The sequence below is a fragment of the Balaenoptera borealis genome (genome assembly GCF_965194805.1).
Source record: "Balaenoptera borealis genome assembly, contig: HAP1_SCAFFOLD_1297, whole genome shotgun sequence".
Classification (NCBI taxonomy): Eukaryota; Metazoa; Chordata; class Mammalia; order Artiodactyla; family Balaenopteridae; genus Balaenoptera; species Balaenoptera borealis.
This window is the reverse complement of record NW_028122922.1, coordinates 90566-105117: the sequence shown is the minus strand read 5'-3', so window position 1 is coordinate 105117 and position 14552 is coordinate 90566. Positions and strand designations below refer to the sequence as shown.

General features: G+C 47.3%; 1 protein-coding gene across 1 annotated transcript in view; it reads left to right on the top strand.

Annotated features, from left to right (window-relative positions):
• Positions 1 to 14552, top strand: part of LOC309621572 (uncharacterized protein) — a gene marked incomplete at its 5' end in the record, with an annotated part of 164993 nt that overhangs the window by 64840 nt on the left and 85601 nt on the right. Inside the window, one exon of the mRNA XM_082408991.1 lies at positions 11224 to 11361. Coding sequence (XP_082265117.1) covers positions 11224 to 11361 — 138 coding nt within the window. The remainder of the gene's footprint in view (positions 1 to 11223; positions 11362 to 14552) is intronic.

Sequence of the window (14552 nt, the reverse complement as noted above, 5' to 3'; positions counted from 1 at the left end):
ATTCCCATTTCTGGTTGCCCAGAGGCCCTACTTCCTGTGTGTGACGCCGAGCCGTAGGATTGCGGGCAGGAGCCAAGTTCTCCATACAGTAAAGACCCCAGTGTGCCTTGGTTACAGTAATATACCTGGCTTCCTTCCTGGCAGGGAAGTGACAGGCGGCTATGCCCCTGCTTTGTTCGTGGGCCTCCTGATCCAGCAGTTCCCTTGGCTCTGCCCCTGTCGTCAGCTGCCCCTAGGATAACTCTGAGCCCTAGCCACTTCTCTGGTAGATTTCCCTATTCCCCCACTACAGTCACACCTGAATAAGGCAACTCAGACCTTTCAGAGATGTGTCCTGAACCTCTTGTTTTCTGAAATACCTATCTGGTGGTTGTGAGACTTAAGGCCAGCGTCCCCGAGAGACTTTTTCTATTTCTCCTAGTAAACCTAGACTCATCTTCTGTCACCTTCAACTCTACTCCAATTGTGTTCTTTCAACCCAGACCTCTGACCCTGCTTTTTACTTCTGCCATTTCATCCTCGCTCCTGCTTCCTTTCCTAAATCCATACGTCTCTTTTGGCCTTCCTAGCCCTGGGCCAAGTTCCTTTCTCTTTGCTCAGTTTTTACCCCTTTCCTTCATTCTCCCATCCAACTTTCAGTCCTTCCTTTCTCACGCCCCAGTTAGCAGCATCTGAAAATTCGAAAGGTTTGTTACTCGTCTATTAATTGTATTCCATTTACTTATTCAGTTCTATACCTGTCTTACCTGTGTATGGAAGAACAGCTGGTAGCCAAGGTGGCACCAAGAATCCTAGCAGCTCTCACTTGACGTATCCGTAGTAGTCGGCAATTTCCATTTCGTTTTCCCTCTCGGTGAAAAATTGCAGCTTGCCCGAAGAGGTGTATCTGGCAGCATTCTCCCGTTGTTGTTGAGCCCGCCTCTTCATGGCCTCTCGCTCTGGCCTCTGCTCTTGTTCGATGGGCTTTGACATGACTGGCTCAGGCACGTTGGGTTCCCTCCATGGAACTCGTTGCTTGCTGAAGTCTTGGAGTAGAAATTGGGTTTGGAGCTTGGGTGGGGACTGGCGCTTATTCACAGCAGGGGGAACAGGCTCCCGCTGGAGAGGAGCGCCAGATGAAGTTTTGGAGGGTGCAGGCCTAGGAGCAGCAGACTGAGGGACACGAGGCTGGGTATGGTTGGTCCAAGCCGGTTGGGTTGGGTTGGTCACAGTTGGCTGAGCTGGTTTGGCGGGGCCTGGCAAAGAGGCAGGAGCTGGCTGGGATGAATTGGCTGCAGCAGGTTGAGCTGAGTCAGTAGAACCAGGCTGGGCACGGTAAGCCCCAGCAGGCCGATGTGAGGCCAGAGACTGTGGCCTCCGAGGAGCGGGTCGAGCTTGAGGCTTGTCCCAGGCAGAAAAAGGCAGAGGTATCAACTTGACCTTCCCAGGAGGAGGCCGCTCATACTGGGCTGGAGACGGACACTCTGTTTCAGCACTGCTGTCTGGTTTCTGGGCTTGGACTTGCGTTTTCTCAGGACCCTTCCCCTCACGTGGGGTATGCCGCCATGGCTGGATAGCTGGGGGTGGCTGGGGGTCTTTGGGGTTGCTTGACTTTCCCAAGAGCCGACAGGAAGAGCGCCCAGTTTTCGTCTCATTCTTCTTCCCCAGCGCATGAAGAACCTTCACAGACTCCAGCATGCGCACGCCAAGGGAGGTTCGAGGCTTTTGAAAGCTCTGTTGGAGAAGCTCAGTTTGGTGTTCCTTTCGCTTCGTGTGGGGGATTGCTGGCTTCTCTTCTGCCTTGACTTTGTTCCCTGACTGCTTGTTCTCCTCAGCCTTGTTTCTCCCTCTGGTCCTTTTGGTCTTTTCCTGCCCGTGGCTCTTAGTTTTGCTGATCTTTCTGGATGCAGCTTTCTGAGGTTTGCCTTGAGAGTGCTTGGCCGTGTTCACAGGAGCCCTGTCACTGACTGCAGCGTGGCATATAACCACTTCTCCCCCTAACAGGCACTCTGGATTCTTTGGCTGGATTTTGGCCTTGGGAGCGCCACTGATAGGCTCAGAGGCTTTCTGTTTGTTCTTCCTGGGTTGATCAGAGGGAACCTTTATGACACTTGGCTTTTCCTGCACCTGATTCACCTTAATGGCTCTGGTGTCTTTAGCTTTGATCACGTTGGGACCTTGGGATTGATCAAGATCTTTCAAAGGATTAAAGAGCTGGGGAAGGTGAATATCCTCCGCCAGTGTAGTAATGTCTGCAAGACCACTGCTAGGTTCAATCCCATTTTCAAGTGTCCCTAGGTCCTGACGACTCCGGCTGTTCTCTCCCAGATCAGCATTTTCAGAACCAGGCTGCTCCTCTTGGCTGAGGGGATCGGTGCAGGCCAGCGGCTGGTGAATATCAGGGATTCCTAAAGGGAGTAGTGGAGGATCTTGGTTCTCTGTTGGGATCTGGTAGGCATCCAGAGGCTTTGAAAGCTTGGTTTTGATATCATCCACGTGCTTACTCTCTATTTGTCCCTGGCTTGGAGCTGGAGGCAGGGCCAGGAGACGCCTGGCACTCTGGACTGGAGCTGTCACTGAAATGTCCCCAAGTTCAGATGGTGGGTTACTCTCAAGTATGTGGCTGTTTCTGCTACTGCAGGACTTGGGGAGTTCTTGACTTTGTGTCACACAAAACGTCTGGCTTGGAGGTTGCAATCCCAGGGAATTTTTCATCACCAGGGGGGAGGTCTCCATCCCTACAAAGGGATCAAGGGAGAAGTCAGTCCCTGGTAAGTGAGATGCTCCCCCTAAACACCAACACAGCAGTCGTGTACCTTTCAAGGGGTTCAGGGGCAAGATGGGCAAGGCATTTCTACTAACTCTTCTTAAGGATCACGGACAGTGCCCTATGCTACGAGGTAAGCGGTGACTGTTGTAATTCTTACTGGTGAGCCTTTCCTGTCGCTGATTCTCGGCTCGCTTTGTATTTCATAGGACTGTTTATAAGTCCAATACAAAATGAGTCTTATTTTTAAAAACCTGAAATGTTTTACAAAGCCTAGCATTCTCATATAGGGTCCTTTCCATTCTCCCCACTTTCCCGAGAGGCCAAGAACACGTCACACCATGAACTAGGAGAGGGGGTAGAGCCCTTGCTGATGAAATACATCAACAAAGACAGAGTCTTAGCCTGCTTGCTCTCTGGACAGGATCTCGGACCACAAGGTCTTCAATCCTGGTATAAATGAAGGAAGTGAGGACAGTTCAACTGGCACTCTCATAACAAGAGTTCTGAAACACCTTCCGAAGAGACTATAGCAGTAGATGAGGGAAGGGAGTGCTACAGTGTGGCAGTACAGGGGGAACGATCGGCTACAGCAGTGAAAAGTGTGGTACCGATTGGTGTGCTCTCGGGGTTCTTGTACATGTAGCATAGATGACCTCTACAGTGGCCCTCCCACCGTCCCACCTGCATTAGGTGTTCTTTTTTTTTTGTAATTTATGTTTATGTATTTATTTACTGTTTGAACTTATTTATTCTACGTATTTATGTTTTTGGCTGCACTGGGTCTCTCATTGCTGTGCACGGGCTTTCTCTAGTTGGCGGCTAGCGGGGGCTACTCTCGGTTGCGGTGTGCGGGCTTCTCATCGCGGTGGCTTCTCTTGTTGCGGAGCATGGGCTGTAGGCACGTGGGCTTCGGTAGTTGAGGCTCACGGGCTCTAGAATGCAGGCTCCGTCGTTGTGGCACATGCGCTTAGTTGCTGCACGGCATGTGGGATCTTCGCAGACCAGGGCTCGAACCCGTGTCCCCCGCATTGCATTGGCAGGCGGATTCTTAACCACGGCGCCACCAGGGAAGCCCTAGGTGTTCTCATAGAGAGTCTAAAAACAGAGGGCACTGAGCGAAGGTAGTGGTTATTAAAGGCTCAGGATCTGAATTCTACCTGCCTCTACACCCCTTCCCAGCTGTCGATTTGACCCCATTTTTGAATGCCGACCTCATTCTTCAACTTTCTCTGGCGTTTGTTATACTCACCTTGAAAACTTGTTTCTGTGATGCGTTGAGCAGACACAGGGTGGCAGACTGCAGAGGTGGAAGCTGGTGGTCGGATATTTGTGGGCTGAATCTCCTTCGGTCCCATTCCCATTTCTGGTTGCCCAGAGGCCCGACTTCCTGTGTATGATGCCGAGCCGTAGGATTGCGGGCAGGAGCCAAGTTCTCCATACAGTAAAGACCCCAGTGTGCCTTGGTTATAGTAATATACCTGGCTCCCTTCCTGGCAGGGAAGTGGCAGGCGGCTCTGTCCCTGATTTGGAATCTGAGATGGTGTTCCCTGAGCAAGGCTGGCAGAAAGCGATGGATGTAGAGGGACCATGTTCTTGGCGTCTGAAGTTTTATCATACTGGGCTGCCAGAAACATGGAGGAGGCAGCTGTGTGGCGGTCAGTGAGTGCCAGAGTAAAGTCTCCGAGTGAAGAAGAATTCTTTTCAGTGCTTGCTGTGATGTCCCACTCAAGAACACCTGGATAGGAAGCAGCTGAAGTGGAGATCTGGCTGTGGTCAGTAACTCCAGATAACATAGTCGTGCTAGAATGTTGGTAAAGGTAGGCACTACCCATGAGTGTCTGGAAAGGGGTACCAGTAGCCGATGCCGAACTGACGGCAGGGGCAGAGACTCTGGAGAAGTTGCAGACACTTCGTGTTAGGGAAGTTGCATTGCTCACCACAGGAGGAGAATGCTGCAGAGAATTTAGAGTTCCAAGTAGAGATGGATGTTGGAAATTTTCTGTAAGAACAAGAGGGTCATGAAAAACTCAGGGAGGTTGAGAAATTCTCACTACGTTTGAGGAACGGCATCATCTGAAGGTTCTTGCTATCAGGACACCTCTACTATCACTACTTCCTGAGAAACCCAAAATCAGACAGTTGATGATGGCTGTAAGGACTGAGCAGTTTTCCACTCTTCTCTATTAACTGCCTGTGCTCCCATCTTGGGCACAGACGGGCAGAAGAGCCAAGTGGTGTGGTTCAGAGATTGTTCTCTAGGCTGGAAGCAACCTTCTCCCTGCCCTGTCTTTCCCTTCAGCCTGCACTCGTATTGACTTCTATGCTATTTCCTAGACTGGAAGCATTTTAGAACTAGGAGGCCCTTAGAGAACTTCGATGTTCTCAGTCTCATTTCGTGAGTAAGGAAACTGAGGCTCAGAGAGGTCGGGTTGACTTGTTCAAGTTCTCTCATTATGTTAGTATCATTACCAGGTTTCAGAACCTAAGTATCCTGACTTCCTTGCCAGGACTCCACTCTGAGCATGATACTGCCAGAAAGCAGGAGAAATAGAACTTATAATATAGGCATTTTTTTTGTCCATTAGAAAACAGTACGGCTATTACCATTGTCGTCTTCGGTGTCTCCCTTTGCTTGTGCAGTTCCCACGCTATTACCTAGAGGTGACGTACAGCTCAGTCCAACTGGTGAATTGAAAGAGTCATTTTTGCCCTCTTCAAGCCCGGTTTCTCATCCTACCTCAAAATGATTACCCGAAAGTGGATTTCTTAAGTGCTTTTGGAAAGGGAAAAGTTATCTGATTACTTCAGATTCCTCACCTATAAAGTGGTTATAACACCACCACCAATAATAATAGCAGTAATAATTAATAGATGAATAAGCTGATCTATTGCGTATGATTTATATGGAGGAAGATACAATAAGTTCTAGAAAGACAAAGAAAAATCATGACAAGCATATTACGTTAACGAAAAAGAAATCCATAGATATTAATGAAAACTGGGGTATGTGGCAAGTATCGAAGCCTAATGAATTTACTAACAAATGGCATTCTGTACCATCCATGCAATATTATGAAAGTGAATTTTGCCCACTCTATTTTAGTGAATACTATTAACCAGAAAACACGATGGAGGTGATAGAGGTGAATGAATTCCTAGCCAATGCATACAGACAGAGAAGGTATGTCAGTAAAAAATGCATAACAAGCAACAGAATGCAATAAATGTGCATGTATAGGTAGCCACAACACATATAGACAAGTATTTCAATGAAAACCGGTACGAAGCAGACAGCAAAATAATAAGTGTAAAAGAGTTTCATTATTGTGCTCCTTCATATTTTTACCCAGCAAGTAAGAGGTATTAAGCCTAGGAGAAATATATATTTCAATGAATATAGCTTATATAATAAGCAGAAAGGAAGCTTAAAATGTATCAGGAAGGTTTTTGGATTTATCCTAGAACTTAGATTAGAATCATCTTCAGCATCCAAGAAGATGGCATCCCAAAACCTCAAAAAACCATCATGCCTAGAATCCAATTAAAAAAGATTTTCGAATGTAAGAAAATCCACAGGACTCCACAATATGGTTTTCGATAAACGTGGATGTTTGTTTGTTTTGTTTCTTTGGCCGCGCCGCGTGGCCCTGGCCGTGAAAGCACCGAGTCCTAAGCACTGGACCGCCAGGGAATTCCCTAAGTGGGGGGAATTAGAGATGTGGGGCTTGACTTTTTCTTCTTCTTCTTCTTCTTCGGTAGCTAAGATCTACAAGCGAACGATGGCTGTTGATCAATGTGCTCTCTGTGTTAGGAAGGAAATAACTGTAAAAATGAAAAGCAGCCTTGCCTTAGAACCTACATATCACACCAAGGAAAATAGTCCTTCTGATTCAATTTAGAAGATATCACTTAAAATGTTGAATTGGTGAAATGTCTACCTAGTTTAAAAATTAGAAAGAATAAAACACTGAAAAGCAGCCCCCTAGATAACCACTGTGGTTGCTTGTTTATAGGAGGCATCATTTCTAAAACATATTTCTAAAATGTTTATATTCAAAACTGTCAAGTGGCCAACTGTATTCAGAGAGGCAATAAAAGAAAGAAAACGGAGTATGACTTTTCTGATAAGCTGCCTTTCCCGGTGATCCCCTGTTCTGGCCTTACTTTCCTTCTTAAGTCTGTTAATGTAAGGGTTTGCTACCATCAACTTGGTTTTGCCCTGCTCTGAGCAGGTTTCCCTCTGTGCTGTTTCTGCTTTAATTGAAAATCTTTGGTTCCCATCAGCATTCCATTGCAAACTCCGTTTTTCTTGAGAGCTCCTCTATGCTTTCCCTCTTCATTCTTACATTTTCTCCCATCTCTTGGTGCCTGTTGGCCTGTGCTAATGAAAACCATCCTAAACTTCCTTACGCTCGACTCTGTGCCTCCCTGTAGAGCCCAGTACTCTCCATCCTCTCTCCCTATTCTCTCTTTTCAACTAGTCGAAATCCTAGTGGAGGGAGACCATTAGAGATGAAACATCTTGGTATATATTGCTAGTTTTCTATGTCCCCTGGCTTTTCTATGTTTCTGTTGAAACACTCTTGAGAAGTGTCTGATTTCGTTTTCTACATGGGTACCCTTTAAGGCTCAATACTGGAAAAGAAGGGGATCAGAGTGATCAACCCAATGTGGTATCCTAACGTAACAGTTAAGGAAAGCAACAGGCTTTGTGAGACAGCCAGTGATTTGTCCAAAGTCACACAGATAGTAAACGTCAAAGTCAAAACTGAAATTAGGTCTCCAGACGTGTAGATCAATACTTTCCCTCATTATTCCATGCTATTTTGAATCTCCTACTCAATTTAGGGGCAAAAGAAATCGAACGCAAAACTTTCCAAAGTTTCTTTTCTTACCTGACATGGTCAGAGAAGAGGAAGCATCCACTGCAGGTACAAGGGATGAGGAGACAACACTAGAGGATGTCTGAGTGGCTGCAGCTGAACGGCGCACGTGTCCAGTACAGAGGTCACTGGTTACTGGTCCAAACAGCTCCACGGAAACCCCAAGGCTCTACCAAGTGGTAGTAGGTTTGGGAGGAGAGTGATGTCACAAAGCAGGCAGTTGAAAGGTATGAGAGAGCCAATAGGGAGGTCCGATCCCCAACAGGAAGGCGGGCTTGGGTGAAGAGAGTGTAGGAGAGCTAAAACAACACCTGAGTTTCTGAGCTTTGGGGAGGAGGAAATCCTAGAAGACAGATTTACCTCCCCCAGGCTCTTCCATTAGGGAAATCATTGCCACATTTCTTACAGACGTTCATTAATACACTGAACTAAGAGTTACTTATATTCTACAGAGTATTCTATTTTATGTATCATATACTTAGAGCTATATAGATCTTATTTAATTAATAATCCTTAGGAAGGAAAGAGCCATCTAGTTTGAACTATTACAGTTGTTCTGAAATCAGATGTGTCTAATGAGTGAACTGATAGCAGCTTTTAAGGAGCCAAAGTAGGGATTAAGAAGCTCTCTTTGTAACTTGGTTCAAGAGTAGGGTGAAGTTTCTTGAGTGTACCTTGTGGAGAATGTTGTGGTCCAAGGCTCTTCTCTTTTAGTTTCTTCTCCTTGACTCCTACCTTCCTTGGGCTGGGCTAGGCTGGGGGCCAGGTTGGACTTGCGACTTAACATTTCTCTTCCGCTTTCTCTTTTTTTTTTTTCTTCCATTATGGGCATTGCTTCGAGGACAAGCCTTGATCTTGCATTGGACGTTACTTCCTGTCAACTTCCAGCAGCAGGAGTCTTCTTTTCAGTGCTTGATGCTTCACGAAATAGACTCTGCCCGTTGGCAGCAAATACCAGAGAGCTAGGAGACAGAGCTGGTTGCAGACCTTTCCTCTTCCAGCCTTTGGTTGCAATTGTTTGGCCCATAATTTGCTAGCTCTAGTTCCTTGGGCCACACAGGTATCCTGCCATCTCCAGCTCTTGTTATATGTGAGAGACATTCTGAACACTGTCCCTTTTTCTTTGCACAGAAGTATATACAGTGTGGCAGTTACTGTAATCTCCTCCGCCTTGCAAACAGCCACTCTAGAATCTTGGACCTCTAGGACTCTCTGTCTTGCATGCTTGGGGGCAAGGCCAAGCAAAATGAAGAGGAGAATAATTAGAGAAAGAGGAGGACGTTGGTGGAGAATTGGGAGCAGGTAAGGTGAAAGGGCACAGGAGAAAAGAGATGCATGTAGACTTTTTGGTTTCTGTGGGAAACAGGTTGACACACTTGGGCCTCATTTGGTATTAACAGAACAGAGAGTTAAAGATCTAAGTAGCTAGATAGTGTGCAGCAACTGCCATGAAGTCTGTACACTGAAGAGAACAGTCTCACATCTAGTTTTCATTTTGTTTTATGTCATAGTACCTTATTTATAGCATTCACTGGTGTGTTTGTAGAATACAGATGTTTTCAAATGCTCTGGTTTTGTCTACATGGTTATCTCCTTGTCCTGTTTGTAAGGAATCCAACATTGTAAGACATATTGCATGTTTTTCTCTTGACGATTGTTGACCTTGAAGCGTCATGAACTAACTTGAGCTGTTGGATTCTGTGGAGAAACGTTCAAAAGGGTCTGTGAAAAAGGCACTGTGGTGAGTCGCATTATGCACCCGAGCGTAAGGAGCAAGATATCTGCCACCAGCCCAGCTTGGCCTGGATTGCCTCTGTTTTAGTTCCCCTGGTTAGTGCTTTTCTCCCTAACCACTCTTGTGACTGTGATAATGTGAGTAAGGGCGGAGTTGCTAATGATCTATGTGTGAGGTAAGCTGGTTTGAGGGAGGAAATCTATGGACCTAGTCATTTTCCTTGGTGGTAAGCTTTCAGGGGTGCAGAGATGGATCTTCCTGGGGCCTTTTCTGGTCCCAGGAAGATATCGCATAGATGGGACCTCCCAAGACACACATTGAATCTTTAGGCCTGTTTTTCCTATTATGAGGTACGAACGAGTTTCTTCACTGATGGGGATGATGCTTATCTGAGAAGAAATTGTGAAAGGTGGTGTAGTGTAGAGGTGTGGCTTAAGCTTTTAAGTTTTCCTCCAGGTTTTTCCCCTAAGCTTCCTACTTCGGACGGCCTACTTACATGATACTAGTAGGTGATGTCCGGCTAACAGCTTCCTAAATATACCTGCAAGCCAGATCAGTGTCTCTTTTCTCTGTATTCCCATGGAAATCAAGAGTCCCGCCGAATTTTCCATCGAAACAGTTGATTTGTGTTGTCTCTAGGAATTCTAAAGGGCGTACCGTTGCTTCCTAACCGGTGTCATTTGGGAGATCCGCCTCTGTACGTTCAAATGATTAATTTTGAGACTTTGCTCATGTGTGCAGTAAACCCTTGAATTCCCTAAGACCTTCCTTTCCTCCATCTCCTACCCCATTAAGCCCGCTTCAGTTCATCTCCTGAATTTCTTTGGAATCTGTCAGCCAGCTCTTCCTCAACTTCCTAATACTGAACTTGCCTGTCTGTTGCGATTAGGTCCTAACTGGTGTCCATATATCTTGTTTCCTTCCAATCCACTCTTCACACAAGAAACCTTCAAAGCAAGTTGGAACGTTGCTCATAAACATCGCTCACAAGCATTGTTTTGAGAATAGAAAACACACTGTTGGCCTTTAAGACTCTGCGTGGTCTAGAATCCTCTCTGCTTCTCTAGCCCCATCTTGTGCCACTTTTGCCCTCACTTTCTATGCTTCAGATACACTGAATTAACCTTAGTTCTCACTCATCTGACAGAAGTCAGTTCAGATACTATTTTTCACTGTGATTCCTAGCATTAAGGAATTTGATTATCAGGTTTTGTATGAGGACTATTTCATCAGGGGTACAGAAGTTCTGGCCATCTCTGGTTTTGGATATCCCTTATTTGTTGAGACCTTTGCGTTGTTTGGTTGCCTTTTGTCTGTTTTCCAGATGGGAAAACAGGAACAAGGGAAGTATAGGTTATTACTAGGTGGGGTTGAACAAGTGGAGCAGCAAACTGCAAAGCAGAAAGAAGAGGGACGTACTATAGAGGGATATGACTTCCATTCTCAAGGCGCCTGCATCCTGTGCAGGGAGACAGCCTAACATAAAATGTGCCTAACAACAAATATATTGACTTCTTACTAAAAATCTCCAGTTCATAGAACCGAGGGGTTTGTACCTTCTCCTTTAAAAGTGATAGTCCTGGGACTTCCCCGGTGGTCCCGTGGTGAAGACTCTGCGCTTCCAATGCAGCAGGCGTGGGTTCAATCCCTGGTTGGGGAGCTAAGATCCCACATGCTGCGCAGCCAAAGAAATTTTTTTCGAACGTTATACTCCTGTATTGTTGGCTTTAGTGGTTTAGATTTTGTTGTACTGTTAAGAAGATTTCAGTTTATTTACCGGGAACAAACAACACATAATGTAAAAATAGTTTCCCAGAAACGATTTCCATCATTCTCTTCCTCCCTTTCTCCCGCAGACTGGTGTTTCACCTTGACAAGTTCTCTGTCATTCCATAGGAAAGCTGTCTGGCTTGGAGGTTGCAATCCCAGGGAATTTTTCATCAGCGGGGAAGTCTCCATCACTACAGAGGAATCAAGGGAGAAGTCAGTCCCTGGTAAGTGAGATGCTCCCCCTAAACACCAACACAGCAGTCGTGTACCTTTCAAGGGGTTCAGGGGCAAGATGGGCAAGGCATTTCTACTAACTCTTCTTAAGGATCACGGACAGTGCCCTATGCTACGAGGTAAGCGGTGACTGCTGTAGTTCTTACTGGTGATCCTTTCCTGTCACTGATTCTCGGCTTTCTTTGTATTTCATAGGACTGTTGTCAGTCCAATACAAAATGAGTCTTATTTTTAAAAACCTGAAATGTTTTACAGAGCCTAGCATTCTCATATAGGGTCCTTTCCATTCTCCCCACTTTCCCGAGAGGCCAAGAACACTTCACACCATGAACTAGGAGAGGGGGTAGAGCCCTTTCTGATGAAATACATCAACAAAGACAGAGCCTTAGCCTGCTTGCTCTCTGGACAGGATCTCGGACCACAAGGTCTTCAATCCTGGTATAAATGAAGGAAGTGAGGACAGTTCAACTGGCACTCTCATAACAAGAGTTCGGAAACACCTTCCGAAGAGACTATAGCAGTAGATGAGGGAAGGGAGTGCTACAGTGTGGCAGTACAGGGGGAACGATCGGCTACAGCAGTGAAAAGTGTGGTACCGATTGGTGTGCTCTCGGGGTTCTTGTACATGTAGCATAGATGACCTCTACGGTGGCCCTCCCACCTTCCCACCTGCATTAGGTGTTCTTTTTTTTTGTAATTTATGTTTATGTATTTATTTACTGTTTGAACTTATTTATTCTACGTATTTATGTTTTTGGCTGCACTGGGTCTCTCATTGCTGTGCACGGGCTTTCTCTAGTTGGCGGCTAGCGGGGGCTACTCTCGGTTGCGGTGTGCGGGCATCTCATCGCGGTGGCTTCTCTTGTTGCGGAGCATGGGCTGTAGGCACGTGGGCTTCGGTAGTTGAGGCTCACGGGCTCTAGAATGCAGGCTCCGTCGTCGTGGCACATGCGCTTAGTTGCTGCACGGCATGTGGGATCTTCGCAGACCAGGGCTCGAACCCGTGTCCCCTGCATTGGCAGGCGCCACCAGGGAAGCCCTAGGTGTTCTCATATAGAGTCTAAAAACAGAGAGCACTGAGAGAAGGTAGTGGTTATTAAAGGCTCAGGATCTAAATTCTACCTGTCTCTACACCCCTTCCCAGCTGTCGATTTGACCCCATTTTTGAATGCTGACCTCATTGTTCAACTTTTCTCTGCCGTCTGTATACTCACCTTGAAAACTTGTTTCTGTGATGCGTTGAGCAGACACAGGGTGGCAGACTGCAGAGGTGGAAGCTGGTGGTCGGATATTTGTGGGCTGAATCTCCTTCAGTCCCATTCCCATTTCTGGTTGCCCAGAGGCCCTACTTCCTGTGTGTGACGCCGAGCCGTAGGATTGCGGGCAGGAGCCAAGTTCTCCATACAGTAAAGACCCCAGTGTGCCTTGGTTATAGTAATATACCTGGCTTCCTTCCTGGCAGGGAAGTGACAGGCGGCTATGCCCCTGCTTTGTTCGTGGGCCTCCTGATCCAGCAGTTCCCTTGGCTCTGCCCCTGTCGTCAGCTGCCCCTAGGATAACTCTGAGCCCTAGCCACTTCTCTGGTAGATTTCCCTATTCCCCCACTACAGTCACACCTGAATAAGGCAACTCAGACCTTTCAGAGATGTGTCCTGAACCTCTTGTTTTCTGAAATACCTATCTGGTGGTTGTGAGACTTAAGGCCAGCGTCCCCGAGAGACTTTTTCTATTTCTCCTAGTAAACCTAGACTCATCTTCTGTCACCTTCAACTCTACTCCAATTGTGTTCTTTCAACCCAGACCTCTGACCCTGCTTTTTACTTCTGCCATTTCATCCTCGCTCCTGCTTCCTTTCCTAAATCCATACGTCTCTTTTGGCCTTCCTAGCCCTGGGCCAAGTTCCTTCCTCTTTGCTCAGTTTTTACCCCTTTCCTTCATTCTCCCATCCAACTTTCAGTCCTTCCTTTCTCACGCCCCAGTTAGCAGCATCTGAAAATTCGAAAGGTTTGTTACTCGTCTATTAATTGTATTCCATTTACTTATTCAGTTCTATACCTGTCTTACCTGTGTATGGAAGAACAGCTGGTAGCCAAGGTGGCACCAAGAATCCTAGCAGCTCTCACTTGACGTATCCGTAGTAGTCGGCAATTTCCATTTCGTTTTCCCTCTCGGTGAAAAATTGCAGCTTGCCCGAAGAGGTGTATCTGGCAGCATTCTCCCGTTGTTGTTGAGCCCGCCTCTTCATGGCCTCTCGCTCTGGCCTCTGCTCTTGTTCGATGGGCTTTGACATGACTGGCTCAGGCACGTTGGGTTCCCTCCATGGAACTCGTTGCTTGCTGAAGTCTTGGAGTAGAAAGTGGGTTTGGAGCTTGGGTGGGGACTGGCGCTTATTCACAGCAGGGGGAACAGGCTCCCGCTGGAGAGGAGCGCCAGATGAAGTTTTGGAGGGTGCAGGCCTAGGAGCAGCAGACTGAGGGACACGAGGCTGGGTATGGTTGGGCCAAGCCGGTTGGGTTGGGTTGGTCACAGTTGGCTGAGCTGGTTTGGCGGGGCCTGGCAAAGAGGCAGGAGCTGGCTGGGATGAATTGGCTGCAGCAGGTTGAGCTGAGTCAGTAGAACCAGGCTGGGCACGGTAAGCCCCAGCAGGCCGATGTGAGGCCAGAGACTGTGGCCTCCGAGGAGCGGGTCGAGCTTGAGGCTTGTCCCAGGCAGAAAAAGGCAGAGGTATCAACTTGACCTTCCCAGGAGGAGGCCGCTCATACTGGGCTGGAGACGGACACTCTGTTTCAGCACTGCTGTCTGGTTTCTGGGCTTGGACTTGCGTTTTCTCAGGACCCTTCCCCTCACGTGGGGTATGCCGCCATGGCTGGATAGCTGGGGGTGGCTGGGGGTCTTTGGGGTTGCTTGACTTTCCCAAGAGCCGACAGGAAGAGCGCCCAGTTTTCGTCTCATTCTTCTTCCCCAGCGCATGAAGAACCTTCACAGACTCCAGCATGCGCACGCCAAGGGAGGTTCGAGGCTTTTGAAAGCTCTGTTGGAGAAGCTCAGTTTGGTGTTCCTTTCGCTTCGTGTGGGGGATTGCTGGCTTCTCTTCTGCCTTGACTTTGTTCCCTGACTGCTTGTTCTCCTCAGCCTTGTTTCTCCCTCTGGTCCTTTTGGTCTTTTCCTGCCCGTGGCTCTT